At 39.3% G+C, this 16,967-nt stretch overlaps 1 protein-coding gene and 1 long non-coding RNA gene across 7 annotated transcripts in view; one reads left to right on the top strand and one right to left on the bottom strand.

Annotated features, from left to right (window-relative positions):
• The first annotated feature begins 1,428 nt into the window (after positions 1–1,428).
• Positions 1,429–7,710, top strand: LOC134668177 (uncharacterized). The gene is made up of 2 exons (XR_010098729.1): positions 1,429–2,560; positions 2,908–7,710. It is a non-coding gene; the product is annotated as an uncharacterized LOC134668177 (long non-coding RNA).
• A 1,181-nt stretch (positions 7,711–8,891) lies between these two features.
• Positions 8,892–16,967, bottom strand: part of LOC134668063 (syntaxin-binding protein 5) — a 407,283-nt gene continuing 399,207 nt past the window's right edge. For 5 of the 6 annotated variants that reach the window (XM_063525517.1, XM_063525522.1, XM_063525520.1 and 2 more), the window contains 5 exons: positions 16,574–16,663; positions 14,887–14,982; positions 14,210–14,334; positions 13,633–13,830; positions 8,892–12,861 (listed from right to left, as the gene is read on the bottom strand). In XM_063525517.1, coding sequence (XP_063381587.1) covers positions 12,797–12,861; positions 13,633–13,830; positions 14,210–14,334; positions 14,887–14,982; positions 16,574–16,663 — 574 coding nt within the window. In that variant the 3' untranslated portion in view covers positions 8,892–12,796. The remainder of the gene's footprint in view (positions 12,862–13,632; positions 13,831–14,209; positions 14,335–14,886; positions 14,983–16,573; positions 16,664–16,967) is intronic. The other variant, XM_063525518.1, reaches the window with a different exon arrangement.

The raw sequence follows: 16,967 nt of genomic DNA, 5'->3' as shown, positions 1-16,967 counted from the left end.
GTTGAGATCGAGTTGTTAAACTAACTTAATGATGACTCATATTACACTACTAAGCCCGCGTTACTACCGTTTATTATAATCTATGCAATATTTATAATTGGTTTATACAGGTAATTGGTTTATCACTGACCGTACTCTGAGAGAATCGCGCCGATAAATTAGTTATTCCATACATTTCGGCGAATCTTATAATTATTTTTTTCATGATTTTGAGGTTGGTCGGTAAATTTGCTCTTAGAGTACCTATGAGTCTTCATTAAATCATTTGCCTGTATTTAATACCGAAACTAAGCATTCGATACTTGCATACTCGAGCGATAGAGAGGCAGGTAACAAATGTCGATGTTCAATTTAGGCGGTGTAATATGAATCATTTTTTAACTCAACTATTTGTAACTGCCAGGAAATGTAGGTGATCTCGCTGTTTAAAATGTAGCCTGCTCCAACAGGCAATTGTTTTAATATTGCCATTTCAGGCAACTTTCGAGTACAGGTCCCAAGCGGTATTTTGATTTTACAGTTTTTTTAAAGCATTGATAATTTTATGATATGATCTTTAGGGCGTCCGCTAGTTGACGCGGATGTACGGAGCGGGTGAGCGGGTTAACGAAAAATAGTATGAGCGACACTAACTGGCGCGGACGCGTGCGATTGATTTTACCTACAATGGCACCCGCGTGCGTTCGCCCGCTCCGAGCACTCGCCCAGCGGACGCCCTTAGTGTGAGCGATTGATCATATCAATATCCAAACATAAATATTCTAAAATCAAAGTCCCGCTCGTGGTCGCCTAACTTTCTTGAATTTCAATAGTAATTCCCAATAACAGTAAAATTGCGTGGCCTTGTAAAAAGTATAAATATTATTATACTGAATGTGTTATCCGGTTTTGTCTGTTACTTCATTATTGTGATGTCAAGTGCCAAAACGTTTTGTTCATTGCATTGATGTTTAAAGTTTGGTTGTATTGGTAAATTCTACGCGTTGTTTTTTACCGGTGGATGCATCGAGGTCCCAAGTTTGGTTGTTTTTATCGTACGCTAAAAGTGGAGAAGGTATAGTGTTTAAATATAGCCATATCCATAGGTTTTCCCACATACAGTGGCAGTGATGAAGTGCACAAAAAATACGTAAAACAGTTTTTAGTTATTCACTTATTTGGGTGTTTCCACTTAAAGGTCTCTGCCCACTACACCGTTTCATACCATGACCGTGCTATGAACGTGTCAGGCAAAAAAATATTATTTGTATGAAAAAGTATGAGACTATGCCCACTAGCCCGTTCCGTCACCAACCATACCCGTCGCGTGCCATGCGCGGACCGGCAAAAATTGTCGGCGAGGATATTTTGCCGGTGCCGAAACGCTCCGTGCACGGAACGCAATGTTGCCAGAACGGTGCGTGCAGGCGGCGAAACGGTGAGCAAACGGGTTATAACCGCGTATGGTGACCGTTCTAAGCCCGTTATTAAACGCGTTGCTATATTTCTTGCTTGCTCTTGCCAGTCTGATAACTATTCGCTAGCTCTTTCTGACGAGTCTTGCTCTCGCGAATAAAACGCGGGTACTAAGGGGATGAAACGCTGATGCTATGGGGATTATAGGCAGATGCTACGGGGATGATGCGCGGTATAATGTGGACACTTTGTAGTGGGCATAGTAGTCCGTATCGCGTTACATTTCGTGCCTGATACGTTCACAGCACGGTCATGGTATGATACGGTGTAGTGGGCAGAGACCTTAACTGTGTACCTACTATTGACGGCCGCCGGTTATCAATCGTCACAAAACTGGCGGTCAGTGTCAAACGCCATATGTTTTGTCAGGAAAGTGACGGTCAGACGTGACATAAACACGACTTAAGTCGCGATTTAAAGTACAAGTTACAATGAAAATGACCATTTCTGTCAATATCAATATTGGTTTTGTATTTGAATTGATATTCAGGTAAATCTATGAGTTTTTAACTACATAATAAGAATAAAGAATGTCTAAAGCTTAACCCCCTTATTCATAAAACTTTACGGGCCTGGTTTAGTTAACATATGTTTCATCCCTTTCTTACAAATTCATAAGTCAAAATGACAGATAAGGACAAACGATTATTAGCTAATTGAGGTTTGCAGTGCGTTTATGAATAAGGGGGTAAGAATATGGCTGTATTTTAGATATACCATCGTCCACATTATTAACTAACCAATTTTCAACCTTATACTAAACACATAAGGTCCATCAATAGTCTGTCAGTACCTGGTTTCTGGGGCTCGATCAGTTCTACATGTCAATGTCTCCTAAACATATTGTGAATCCATATCGTAAGTTTACTTTGAACGTACAAAGTGTGCTCGCTTTAATTTTGTACTGGTAGAAATATTACACTATAAGCCGGTATAAAAGCACTTGAATATGTAGCTGAAAAACATAAATAAATCTTTTAAAATTCACTTTTGTGTGGTATAGTTAGGATTTTTAACGTGTCCGAATGTTACTTAAGAGCTATTCTTAGTATTCTTACGATTCGGACACTTTAACCCTTGTGACGCCTCGCCTATTATATACCGGGTGTGGCCTGTAATATGAGCAAAAAATTTAACTGTAGGCTGTATTCCTCATACTGATCAACATTTGTTCAGCGACTTTTAAAAATAACTTGTAGTTTGATTTTTAATACACTTTAAAAGTTATTCAAAGACGCAATGTATTGCGAATTTTGTTATGTTTAAGGCTTGACAAGCAACGTCAATCACAATGATATGGCGTGGCGATGGCGTCAATTTATTTTGTATGAAAAATAGGGAGTCAAAATACTTAATATTTTATAAAAGTTGTTGAACAAAAGTGTCACCGTTTGAGGAGTACAATCTATGTTTTAGTTATTTGCTCGTGTTACAGGCCACACCCGGTATAAGGCGAAGTCGTAAAACTTATTGGAATGTAAGCTTAATATTAAACCATACCCGTGCGCGTCTATGGACGTTTTTAGCTATCAAAGGGTTAAAATTCTAACTATACACATAACATAATTTATTTAATACAGTTTGACCGCTACATTTACAAGGTATTCCTGAAATACTCTGATCGTTTGGCAGTTGAAATTTGTTTTATAATGATTTCTATGATTTTTGGTTTTGAATTAATAAATGTTATATGTAACCGTCACGCGCGCCGCTATCAAAGCCATCTTAATAAACTATACCTATAAAAATACAGTAACAACGTATAAACTGCCTACGACGATGGATCTCATATACCTATTTGAATATTTTGCCATTATTTTTCAGAAAGGTTTCAAGAGTAAAAAAAGGTAACAAAAAAAAAAGATTTTGTCTGTACCACTTATTTGCACCTAACTTTCCACTTTATCTGGAAAATGTTAAATGTATCATGTCATAAGTATATATTCATTATTCTGCTCATCCTAATAGTCCGCATCCCCGCCTGAACTGCGGGCGCAAAAGACCTAAAAAAGAAAATATTAATAGGACCCGAAGTTAATTAAAATATAAGACCAAAATAAAAAGAAGATTTAAGGATGAGTCCTTGTAAGTTTTTAGGGTTAGCAACGGTCGTGTAACTCCACTAGAGTTGCAAGCAACCAAGGCTGCTTTAATCTCGTAAGATACCACACAAAGTTACCTTATTTTGAATTTGAACCTTGTTCTATAAGGACTATAAGTAATTTGTAATGAGTTTCATTTGTTTGAAAAAGCAATGAAACTCAAGAAATGCTACTTTATTTTGTTCACGAAAGGTTCTAATTATATTGCAAAGAATATACGAGGTTCATCATTAGTCCGGCAGCATTTAGTTATTTGCAGTATTGTAATGGCTTGTACATTTGTCATCAAATATATGTTTACACTTTTACACCTTACTCCTTTGTAATAAGACGAAAAATGTAAACATATCTTTGACGTCGACTGTACCATCGCCCACATTAACTGTTCATCGGTAAACCTTATTACAAAAGGCATAAGGTCCACCCATGGGCAGTTAAGAGTGTTGGTGCTTGTAGGCGGCGCGCGCGGCGTGCAATCGATGGTGATCCCAATGTGATGAGGAGCGGCGTCGCGGGACAACATATGTATGTTATAAATTTATCGCTGTGCCACTGTTTTTAACTTCGACTTGTTTCAAGTTGGGTATTAGTCAAGTGCAAATTATTATATAATAATATCTGTTTTTTTTTATCATAAAAATGATTTGATTAAGTATCATAGTTTTAGGTATTTTTATTTGACCTAAATAATCTCACTTGCATTTCTTGCTTAGTAAATTTTGCACTTGATAAGTATTCGGCCAAGAGATTATAATATATAATATCTTGAGACTCGTCTCCAAATACCTAGTATTTTATTTATTTGTTAAAAAAAATAAAGTTATGTATATTGAATATACCGCGGCGCCGCTCGCAAGGTGCTAACTATAAGATTTTGTACGTACCCGTTTGTATGTCTGTAAGTATTTAAGAAAGCTTCTGTGTTGTCTGCCCCGTTGTGCGTACTCGATGTGTATGTATAGCATTTGTTAGTTTTAAGAACGAATTTACCAAACAGAAGAAGCTTATGCTGAGTATATAAACTATTTCTGGAATACGTGTGCCTTCAAACTAGGTACTAGCAACGAATGCCAGTCAATGGTGTGGTAGCTGACGGTACTAGCACTTACATCTAAAGAAATCTTGTAAGTCCAACCCACACGAATGCGAAATAAAACCGACTTTGGTTGTTTGTGTGCGTTGCGTCTATAAGTGACTTAACACATTCATTGCCACTAAGTGCTACGGGTTACGCTCGTAGCGTGTATCCACGGTTTCGCCGTATGGAGCGCGTAGTCGTTACGAACAGTGTACCCGACAGTCGGGTTCTCGGCCCTGAATGTGTTAAGATGTGAGGTTCTCTTTAGAATGGTTTTATCTAACTTTACTTGGAATAATCTATTCCTGTTTGGTAGATTTAACGTTTAAACGTAGAGCCGCGACGTTGTGTGAAGCATCTTCTACCGTGGTATTGATATGCCGTATTTTTATGTTTTATTATAATATTTAATTTACTGACAAAGATAAGCCAAGGATGGACGAAATTATACGTTTACTGGTAATACCTATGTACTACTTCTCAAAACGGTTTCAACATACTCTCCTGCTCGCAGTCCCTAAGAGAAAAAAAAAACGATTTGCATAACCGAAGTGATCCCATAAGAGCACCGTGAACTAAGTTTTATACGGTGCTCTAAAAAGATATTAAAGTCATCTCACGCATCACGCATCATCGCGAGTTAATTTTGAGGAGTGTTAACAGTCACAGTATAGTTCTACTTACATTAACAAACTTATATAGTATAAGTAGTAGTATAGTATCTTGCAGATTTAGCCAATTTCCGTTTTATATTTGACGTGATATTATCATTAAGACGCGTTCACACGGCGGCGCGGCGTTTTAAGCTGGGAACACACTCACGGAGCGTAGTATTTACCTTTAGTTTTGTTAACTATTTGTGTCCAAACAAGTTTGAACCCTATTGCTTAAGGATTACAGTTCTATGAAACGTGGCAGGTATTTACTGGGTTCAAAAAGGTCACTTTTCCTACGACTTAGTATTAGCCAAGTGTGAGCTCCGTGAGTTGTCGCAATCGTATTAGTAGTGCAATTAACCGCTACGGCGGAACCTTGGTTTTTGTATTCTTACCCATCCATTGTAAATAATCAATTTGATAATAAAAGTGTATTCCGTATAACGCATGTACAAGTCTGGTACCAAATTAAATAATTATAAATTAATGTTCACGGAAATTTCACCTAGTGTGCTCCGACGTTCAATTTCGTTTTGACGAATCAGACGTCGGTACAGCGCAGACGAGCTCTTCGCTGATTGGCGGATTAGAATCGGCGGTTGTACACTAGGTGGAATTTAGTTTTAGTAGATTCGTAGCAAAATATATTGGTATTTTGTATTGAGCGAGTGTGATGTGATCCTTTTGCTCGCTTCAAGGGAACTTCCAACGATTTTTACAATGTACAGGATTTTGTGATAACTACGTTTTCGACCTTCAGCTAACTGCGACCGTCCTTGATGTTTTCTTAACGCTTCTCATAGTTGTAAACATAGTACTCTATCTGTCAAATGTACCTACAACTGGGGAATCAGATAACGCGCATATATAACGTAAAATCTTAGTTATTACGTTAGTTATAGTGGCGTTTATCTTAAGCTCCATTAAAGGGTCTACAGCATTTTAAAACACACTGAAAATGCGGTATAAACGCTTTATACAGTGAAACCTGGTTAAGTGGGACCTGGATAAGTGAGAAACCTCTATAGCTGGGACTCATGGTGCGGTCCCGACACTTTAGCACTGAATTACCTCTGTTACTGAGAAAAAACGAACCTCTATAACTGGGATTCATTGTTGTGATTTTATAGTCACATTTACCTCTATAATTGAGACAGAGAGTGTATTTTACCTCTTTTACTGAGCCTATATTTATAAGATTACATTTTCCTAATTGTTTTTTAGAATTTTATAGGGAATTGACTTCTGTATCTGAGATAACGTCAATCTATGACCTCTCTAACTTGGACTTCATTGAACAATTTCCGTATTCTTACTAACTCTTAGTTTATCCACAAATTCCGCATTTGCCTAATTTTGTCTAAACAACTTCAAGTTTGATTTAGTTAATTTATGTAAGTAGTTAAAACTATCGAAACGAAAACTGAAATTTTGAGAAGTAACACGAAAAAATAAATTTCCATTTATTAAATTTCTAATACGCAATGAAGTCCGTATCAAATTTAATTTAATTTTGAAATATTTGGAGAATCATTCAAAATAAATTCAAAGAAATATTTAAACAGACTTAAAAAATATTTAGGGACAAGGATTATTTTAACTTATTTATTTTTAAAGACAATTACTAAATACCTTATTAACCACTTCTATAACTGAAATATACTCTATTCTCACCTCTATTAATGGAACCCTCTGTAAATGAGACAGAAATTTATTTGTACCTGGCAAACTGGGAGCCTGTGTAAGTGGAAAAGACAAATTTGCTCGTCCCTTGAGATCTCACTTATCCAGGTTTCACTGTATTATTAAATGTGTAGTAATTCCTGTATTCGACACGTACAAATGCTCCGATAAGCAAATACTTACAGTCGCCATCAGATATATCGGAGCGGCCAAGGTGTTCACAATATCTGAACACTAACGCCCTGTCAATAGAGGCGTGCTCAGATATTTGTGAGCACCTTGGCCGCTCCGATATATCTGATGGTGACTGTACATAGTATGATTTTGATCGTGTCAAGTACAGGTCCTGAATGTGTTGCGCTACACATTTAAACAGACTTTGTATTTTGACATAAAGCGATCACTGTTTTTCTTAGTTATTCAATAATGACGTATGTTTTATAATAACGACCGTTCGACAACTATCAACTAGAGGAATCATGTTAATTGTACTTTGAGCCTTGTGTGTGAAGCATAGAGTTGAATATTAATTGACATGGTTGCGCGGTCGCGCGGTAAAGCCGTAAGTAAACGAGAACTGTGCCTTCCGGGCTTTGGGGCGGCGCCCCCCCTCCCGCACCCGTTTCCCTCCCTCGCCCCTCCCCGCCGCCCCGCGCCCGAGACATAATAAATGCTCGTAATGTATTCTATTGTATTTATATCATAGTTAAAAGTTTTATTAAAAAAGTTGCTCAATTTTTGGTGTTTTTTTTAGTGTAATATACCTGTTGATTTTATCTTTCCGGGCATCTCAACTGGAAGACTGAGAACTGGACAAATCAGCAGATTCTGACCACGTTAAGTTTGTGAGTTGGCACAGACTTTGCAGTTATAAATAATGTGCACATATTCTATAGGAGTGCCATTTTTAGGGTTCCGTACCCATGTAGTGTAGTCAGATCATACACAGCTGCTATCAGCTGATACAGCTGATACTTGATGCCTATCTCCCATATATGTATTATACTACTTTACAGAACATTAAGTTAACGATGCCATAAACCTTGACTTACTGTAATTTGCTATACAATGGTTAATGACCATTGCCATAACTTCCACTCGATTAAACCTGTTAAAACTTTAGTATATAAGGCCAGCACTTTCTACCAATATATTCAGTACTTACTCGACAGTTGAAATTTTCACAGATGATGTATTTCTGTTGCCGCTATAACAACAAATACTAAAAACAGAATAAAATAAAGATTTAAATGGGGCTCCCATACAACAAACGTGATTTTTGACCAAAGTTAAGCAACGTCGGGAGGGGTCAGTACTTGGATGGGTGACCGTTTTTTTTTTGCTTTTTTTTGTTTTTGTTTTTTTTTCATTATGGTACGGAACCCTTCGTGCGCGAGTCCGACTCGCACTTGCCCGGTTTTAACAAAGTTCTTAGTAGGATGACTTAGCGTGGTCCGACTCTAGAAGTCTAGAGGGTATCGTCTTGGGTCGTCCCATTCGTTATTCGTCAAGTTCTTAATTTAGTCTTATTCTGCTTTCGTCACCCATTCTACATTCGTCACAATCATCGGTGGCTTTCAATGTAGAATGAGTGACGAAAGTAGAATAGGACTAATTTAAGAGCTTGACGAAAAACGAATGGGACGACCCAAGACGATACCCTCTAGAGGTACTGCGGTATCTAACACATTCTAAATTTAAATATGGTATGTAGAAACCTGCCAAAAATTAGTAATCAGGTGATGTTTGAATAGACATTTTATTTAATACATGCTCTTTTCTGCGTTTGAGGATCCTGACCGAATTTTTATTTTTACTATTTTTTTTTACTCTGTACAATGTACAACTTAACCCACTAGTATTGACCACTACTTATATGCAAGATTAAAGGGATAATAGACCATACAAAACACAAAGTTATTTCGATAATATTTTATTTTTATAATTTATTTTATATAATGACTAATAATCATCTACCAAACTAAATAATAAATATAATTCAACAGCATCCTTTATATACAATATGTATAGTTATAGTATTATAATTTCCACATTTCCGAACGTTTAAAAAAGGATACAGTCGTTTAATCGATACAAAATAATAAAATCAACGACCATTATTACAGATTAACAAGTAATAATTTGCCACAAGTTTCTTTTTGTTATTTATTTATTTATTTACAATCTTATCTTAATTTAGTCCCATAATTTCCAAATGAATTCTCAGCGTATTATCGGAACTCGGCTAGCTCGAACAGAACTACAATATAAACTTTAACGGCATAACAATTTAATAAAATTGGGAAAACTTAACTTGTCCTTTTTACACTAGTAGAGCGCGGCCTCGGTTAGAGCGAGACCGAGGAGGGGAGACTAGACAACATGGCGGACTGTAGATAAATGTACTTTATTTATAAACAAAGGCTGTACCGACGACACTGGCCTAGGACAGATCTAAGCTATGGCCGAAGTGTTGCCGGCTAAGCCATTAAAGGCCTTGCCACGACAATTACGTGATTTACTTTCACAGTTGACTAACTCCCTTATTCATAAACGTTTACTAAAGTTGAGAAGCCAATAATAATCGTTTGTTCCTTTCCGACGTATCGGTATGATGGAAAGGGACAAACGATTATTATCGTCTTGTCAACTTTAGTAAAGGGTAAGACTACAATAAGCTGCAGGGCTACGATGATCGACTTTATCAAACGTCATTTTCTGACACTGTTTCCTGGTAATCCCGCAGATAATATGTCATCAATCATGTCAAAATGTTTGTCGACATATCAGCAATTGCCGTGACGAAGCTTAGTAACATAGTGGACTATCATCTGAAATAAACTCTGACTCATACTCAACGGAGATATCAACATGCTTCAAAGGACCTTAATATTAACTCGACTTGTGAAAATGAAAAATCTACTTTACGCTTTAGGGATATTTTGAACGGACCTTACTCGACTGATATGCGACGATACAGTGATACGCGAGCGGCAGGTACGTGTTCTAAAGAAATACCTAAAAGCTTTAAAACACCTGGAAACACCAGGGAAAACAGTTCTATGAAAATAGCCACTTTCGAGTAAAATCCGGCGATTCCGATATAGGTCTTTATTCCAAAATAATCTGGTTAAAAACAGCTACGATAGTGATATTGGCAAGCGGCACTGTTGCACCGCAAGCCTATGAAGGTACTCTAGTTGTCATATTTGCAAAAACGGAACTCTTAAACTAAAATAAAATACGCTTACAAATCGTGTAACAATTATGTATAACACAGCGTCAAAATAGTACAAACCTTTGGCATCCAACATTATACAGCTGAAGATATTATACAGACGCTAACTAATACGTACAATACAAACTAAATCGAACTAGCATCTCTATATAGAGTATAAAATCGAAGCTAAGTAAGGCGATTAAATGACATTGGACGATACAATATCCAAAGGAAGTTTAGAAGGATAAGTATAAATGATCGGAAAGCAACGGAGCGGTGTAGCGGCTTCGCGTAGATACAAATTATTGCCATGTGATACACCGATATACTACACGGTACTTATGCTAGGGCGGGACGCGGCGCGACAAGAATGTCGTATCACATTGTGGCACCGCTTAATAGTAAGAGACGGATGCTCTTTCATTACCGCGTTAAGTACCTACCTACGACAATTTATGCTTTCAGATCTAAGTCAAAAGGGCACATTATATTTTATTATATTTGAAACGTGCACGAAGAAACAACTTTTGGCTTTAGCAAGTACGCCTTTAATTTGTATAAAAAACAGCGCCGCGTTGCCCACCGTTTACCTAAAGAGCCAGCGATATACACAACAGCTTTTAGTCGTTATTTTAGTAGCGTAGTTATCGCTTTATTTATCTTATTATTTGTTTTAGCTAGCAACACCGACACGACACCGATTGGTCTGGTTTACATTAGGCTGGTAACCCACACGTAGTATTGCTATTCTTTGTATGTGCGTCGCGATGACGCGTCTGATTATTTATAAACACTAACAATAATATAACTTTAATTCACTAATAAATGCTAAACAAACGATCTGGGGGCGTAACATAATGCGAAGGCACCCGTGGCTTACGTCACTAAGTTCTCAACGACAATTTTTGACACGGAATAAACATGACGACATAATTGTAAATGCAAACACGGACCGTGTATTTTGTCGAATTTATATTCCGACTGTCTGTATTCTTATTCGTAAATATAATTGCATTGCCGTGACAAAATTAGCGAAGTAAAATTGAGTGCCGTAAGACATCGGATTCGCCCGGCGGACCGACGGCCGAGCGCAAACTGACGAGTGTAACAAAAATTATTGTCATCCAATGCTTAATTTTCCAATCTTTATAAGTATCTCTTTATTTATTATGTACTTAATACTTTATACAGATCAACGTCGTCGACTATTATTGTTATCCATTATACTTATTTCATTTGTTACTCGTATCTATAAAATTTACAACTAACTGTGCCGTCGCGGACCGGCGCGGGCCGAGCGAGACACAAACGCTAAGAGACGACTAGCACAGTCGGCCGCGATAAATTTATCGAGCGACATATTTGCGCCGGCCGGTCATGCTAGTCCTACGAGTGCATCTACGGGAGACAGAGCGGGCTACCGTTAGGTACATTGTATAAAAAGAGTTAAGTACAATAGTTAATGCTTTCGATTATTTACATTATCACATCGCGTGAACGAACGGCGCTACGAGTATGTACACCGGCGAGCGCCGTCGGACCGAAGCGAAGGGATGGGACATCTTTGCAACGTCTCAATCGCAGTCTCCACCTTTTAAATTATTTAATTAATTAAAAGGTGGACTTCCATGGTCACGAAATATAAGGAGATCCTTCGATATCAGGTGAAACCTTAGTGGCGTCTTTTTTATGTAGAGAATAGTCATAGGCGAAAAGAAATCCGAGAATCTCACAAGCTGCATGTTTCACGTGACAGGCTTTTAATGTTGATGTCACATAAATGTGCTAGCTAAATTTAGCTAATGAATTTATCGATGATTATAAAAGGACATCCGATCGTCCCTAGTTTGTATGACAGAAGAGTTTTTATAAACCTGACGATATCAAAGGGAAGACCTGCAGAAAATTGTGTGGGAAGATCAGCGGTTGAGACGCTCCGCGATCGCCCGGAAAACGCACCGGCGCCGCCGAAAGGAGTAAGAATATTAGGCACAGAAATAATTGAACGATTCAGCGCGAAGTCGAAGGCTTCGTTTACAAAACACCAGATTTTCAAAAATACATTAATTAGATATTCATTCGGTTATTGACGCAGAATTCAAGAGTCTTTTGGATTATACTGCTTAGCCAGAAATTCTCCAGGTACCTACTGCTGATTTTGTATGGCGAGAACGGGAATTCCCAGTATCGTGACTGTATTTATATGGAACATCCGTATCCGGATTATACACTATTCGCTTTTCGGTCTTGATCTAGATTTATCCTGGATATATCTTGTCGGGTCATCTGCAAAAGCTTGGTGACAGAATATTGAAGAAAAAAAATGTCTGTCACACTAGTATAGTTCATTATTTCTTAGTGATACGGTTACTTAGATATAATAAGAGTCCGGTGTTTCGCAAGCGAAGATACGCGGCGGCGCCAGCGCTGCCCGCGGGAATATTGTGCGTTCATTCATTTCAAGTCACGCCTAGAGGCTAGAGGGTCTAAAGTATTCATAAGATCTCTACGTGGGTAGCTAAGCTCTAGGGCGCGAGGCCCGGTACTAAACTACGACGAGCGAGGCCGCGGCGAGGCCGGCAGCATGTCGAGGCCGGCGAGCTCACAGCTGGTACCATTTCTTGTCTTTGTATTTGAGCATCAGCTGGTGCGCGGACGATGAAAATTCTGCAAACAAACAATACGACAATTACGAGTAGTACACAAATCGCTATAATTTAGGAGTAATATTTTTTTGCTTATCGATACGATCAAAAGTATTGTAATAAGATACTCTTATAAGTTTTGGAATAACCAAATTCAAAAATCTAAACTCACGCGTCAGGATATATTAGATGCAAACATCGGGGCTATTTTTCTGTACGTGTATAAGTTTACAATTTATGATCATATCATCGATGAATAAACGAGAAAAAACCGGTCTTTGAAATGCTTCAGGTCATAGGTACCCTCATCCTTGAAAACTTAACCCGTAGAGTGCCCGTATGGAACTTCTATAGGAGTTACTATTAGACGTGTGACAGTAGGGCGCTTCACGGGTTAAATGTACCTATTCTGATATGTTGAGATTGTTGAGCGTACACTCATGCTAAAAATATCACTATATTTAACTTCTTGAGCCCCAGTACTTTTAAATAACTTACACTTTACAGTCACTACATTTTTAGGGTTGGGTACCCATAAAGTAAAAACGGGACCCTATTACTAAGACTCCGCTGTCCGTCCGTCTGTCTGTCACCGGGCTGTAACTCAAGAACCGTGACAGTTTACTTTACAACAAACACTAAAAACAAAATATTTTAGTCGGGCTCCCATACAACCAATGCTGTGATTTTTTTGCCGTTTTTTGAGTAAAGGTGCGGAACCCTTCGTGCGCGAGTCCAATTCGCACTTGGCCGGTTTTTGAATTGTTTAATATGATAACAGCATGCGACTCACGCGCAGCCTCATTGGACATGCGCTCGGTGCGGTCCTCGAGCTGGGAGAGCTTGTCGCCGCGCTCCAGCACCAGCATGTGCGCGCGCGCCACCTCGCTGGACGCCGTGGACGCGCGCGCGCCCAGCTGATCCAGGCTCTCCTTGGGGCCGGGGATCACCTTCGCCACGGTGCGGTTCGGTTTGCCGCTTTGTTCGCCGACTGGAAGCGGAAGGCGGGATATGTTAATAACGATAAAAATGTTTTAATTTTTTTCCGATTTTCTAAACTGCGTAAACTAGTTTTATAACGTTCAAATGTAACAATAGACTAATAAATGTGAAGCGATCACAGATGACAATATTTATTTGATTATTTAATCCAAAAATAATAATAAATAATATTGACTACTTTGGGTGCACGCTTATACCGCAGCTTTCTTTTATGGTCGCCGGTCACAATAAATAAAATATCCAAAAAGTATTAGGTAAAAAATGTCAACCCATTGAGAGTCCATGGGTTAGTTTTTGCTTAATGTGAAACGTCATTAGGTATGTATTACCATGAAACCATGATGTAGGAAATAAAGAAAAATGCTCACAGAGTTCTTCGCGGTCGAGAGGTCGAGAACCGCCGCCGAAGAGACCCCTGAAGAAACTCTCCTTGGGTGGCTCGGGCATATCACGCGGCAGGAACAACTCTCCCAGCATCTCATTGAGACTCACGCTGAAACATGACAAACGTTTCATTGTGAAACGTTGGATTTAAATACAATTTTTTTCATAGTCTCAAGAGCATAGCAACACTAGGTTCTACGAACTAAAGGAGTCAGTTACATATGCCCTCTGAAAAATCCTATCTTTCTGGTTCATGGCAGTCCTTCGACAAAAATGATATTAGGGATTAGTTATCCAGTATAAGGAATAAAATTATTTCCTTAGTCGAACCTACAGCACGTAAATTATAAAAAAAAAACCAGTCGGACACGGGGTTCATTGCTCAGAGTGATCAAGTCTTCTGGAAGACTAGCTAACCCTTGCACAGATACTGCAGTTACAGGGTGTGGAGGACTTAGCTCTTAGGATAGTTGAAACTTCAGCTCCTTAAAGATCTAAACATACCAATAATATGGAGTAGTTATCCAATAACGTAGAGACAGAGCTAACCCTTGCACAGCAGCGACAGGGTGTGGATGGGTATTATGTGCTCGATAGTTGATCAGCACCTTATAGATCCTAAACACACCAACAATATGGAGTACTGTTATAAGATACTAACCAGAACTCGGCGTCGATGGTGAACTTCTGTATTTCGGTGGGCGAGGCGAGGTACAGCCCGTGCCCGCGGTTGCTGAAGCAGAACGTCTTCGCTATCCTGCAACACGACCGCCTTTATACCACCAGCAACGACGCCAGTAAAAACATCCACTGCGTCATCCGACCACTAGAACTCAAAAGAAGTACCTACCTAGGGCGACACGTAATGTAAAGTGCAACCCTATGAGGTACAGAACATTACGGCCCAAAGAATCTGGAACTTTCTGGATGCAACGGGCATTAGTAATGAACTTTAAGGAGGAGAAGGGCCGTCACAATAGATTAGTGCTGATCGATGCGACACTCAAAGGCCCACAATACCCCAATAATAATAATACCATAAGAACTAAACTCGAAGAATCGGGACTAAAGATTATCTAAAGAGGAAGTCAGGAAAAATAAATATTGTGGTCAGTAGAAATATCAGATGCTCAGCATGCGTTAGCTTAGGTTAGATTTTTTCTGACCAATTGATTTTTCTGCTGACCAAAATATCAGATCAGTTGCATACCTCGTCTAAAGGTAAACCCCGTAAAATTGCAATAATCTACTTTAATTAAGTTTGTCGGATTGTTAAGCTTGGACCTGATTTCAGGACAATTGCGTTTCAGTGGATATTCTTACTGGAAGATATATAACGTACACTCTAGTTGGCTAAACTTTGCGGAGCTCTTTATATTTTTGTAGAAACTTTATATCTATATCACTCCACGACTACAATATTAATATGATGATTCCCGCAAAATTTTGAATCTTCGAGGGAAGTTAATGACAAAACGTAAATTTTTAATTTTTTAATTTCGCAGAGTATAAAAATGTCTCACCTTGCGTATCCTCAGATCCTTTAGTGATGAAATCTAGTGGATCAAATTTATAACTAACACGTAAGCTTACGTAATCCAACAAAGATGACTGCTAAATTTCCATTCCGAAAGGCATTCAAACTAAGAACATTCAAAAGCCTTCATGCTTCAGCATTGAGGTAAGAAGGAAGTAGAAAGAGCGAGAACAAGAACCAGCCAATATAGACAGCAAAATCGTGTAGTGGAAACTGTAGAAGAGGTTATAGTGTTGGTAGAGTAGGTATGTGATGGTGCACCGGCAGTTGATGTGGGCCGAGTGCGTGTGGTGTGTGAAGAGTGGGCACAGTGGGCAGTGGGTTTGAGTGGGAACTAGTGAAGCACAGTCGCAAGCAGCCTTGGGCGGGAGGCAACTCATCGTACACCCTTATGCTGCGGCCACATTATTGGTATTCGGCTAATGTTGACCTGTCGCGACATGTGTGGCCAAACAGTTTGCTATGTGGCCATATAGTTCGCCGTAAAAAAACGAAGTTTTTATCGCGACAACGCAACACGAATAATCGCCCTTTAATGAGGCCGTAGCATTAGTGCAGGTGCAGGGGATGTGATAGATGAGCTAACGCTTTGAGGCAGATTAGTAGGTTAGTCTTGTTAGTGTTGATGGTTCAGAGTGCGACGAGGTGCCTCCTCCGCTACTACCGTTCGTCGTGGGACACAGGGAGGGGAGGGTCGAAGCTGACGCACATGAACAAACATGTCTATAGAGAACGCAACAGAGGCCGGAGAGACCACATTACATGGTGGCGGAACATGGCTAACGCATGTCATTGTGTGTCGGTGACTTACTGGTCCGTGTCTTCGTTTACAATGAGCTGTTGGCCCCATATGGAGAGCATTGGGTCTACGATACCCCTCTGTTTGGACTGTGTCTGGAAGCTACCAGGAACACAGACAGCCGTCAGTATGGACTCGCTGCAGCTAGGCGCGCCGCCTCCCCCTACCATCGGATCTCACGGAACAAGTGAAGTACTGAATATCTTCACTTGTCTCCAGACTTAGATCCGATAGTGGGGGAGGCCGCTCGCCGCCGCTTCTTCCTCCTGCTACTAAGGTAAACTAGCCTGACAAGTCCACCGGCAGATGCTGGGTTACACAATAGTTAAATCACGAGGTTCGGTTAGCATAGCATCTGGTGTTAGGTACATTCAATGAACGATCGATGTGTGTCAGGGCGGTGAGA

This window comes from Cydia fagiglandana, chromosome 10 (genome assembly GCF_963556715.1).
Source record: "Cydia fagiglandana chromosome 10, ilCydFagi1.1, whole genome shotgun sequence".
In the NCBI taxonomy this organism is placed as follows: domain Eukaryota; kingdom Metazoa; phylum Arthropoda; class Insecta; order Lepidoptera; family Tortricidae; genus Cydia; species Cydia fagiglandana.
This window is presented reverse-complemented; position numbering and strand designations above follow the sequence as displayed.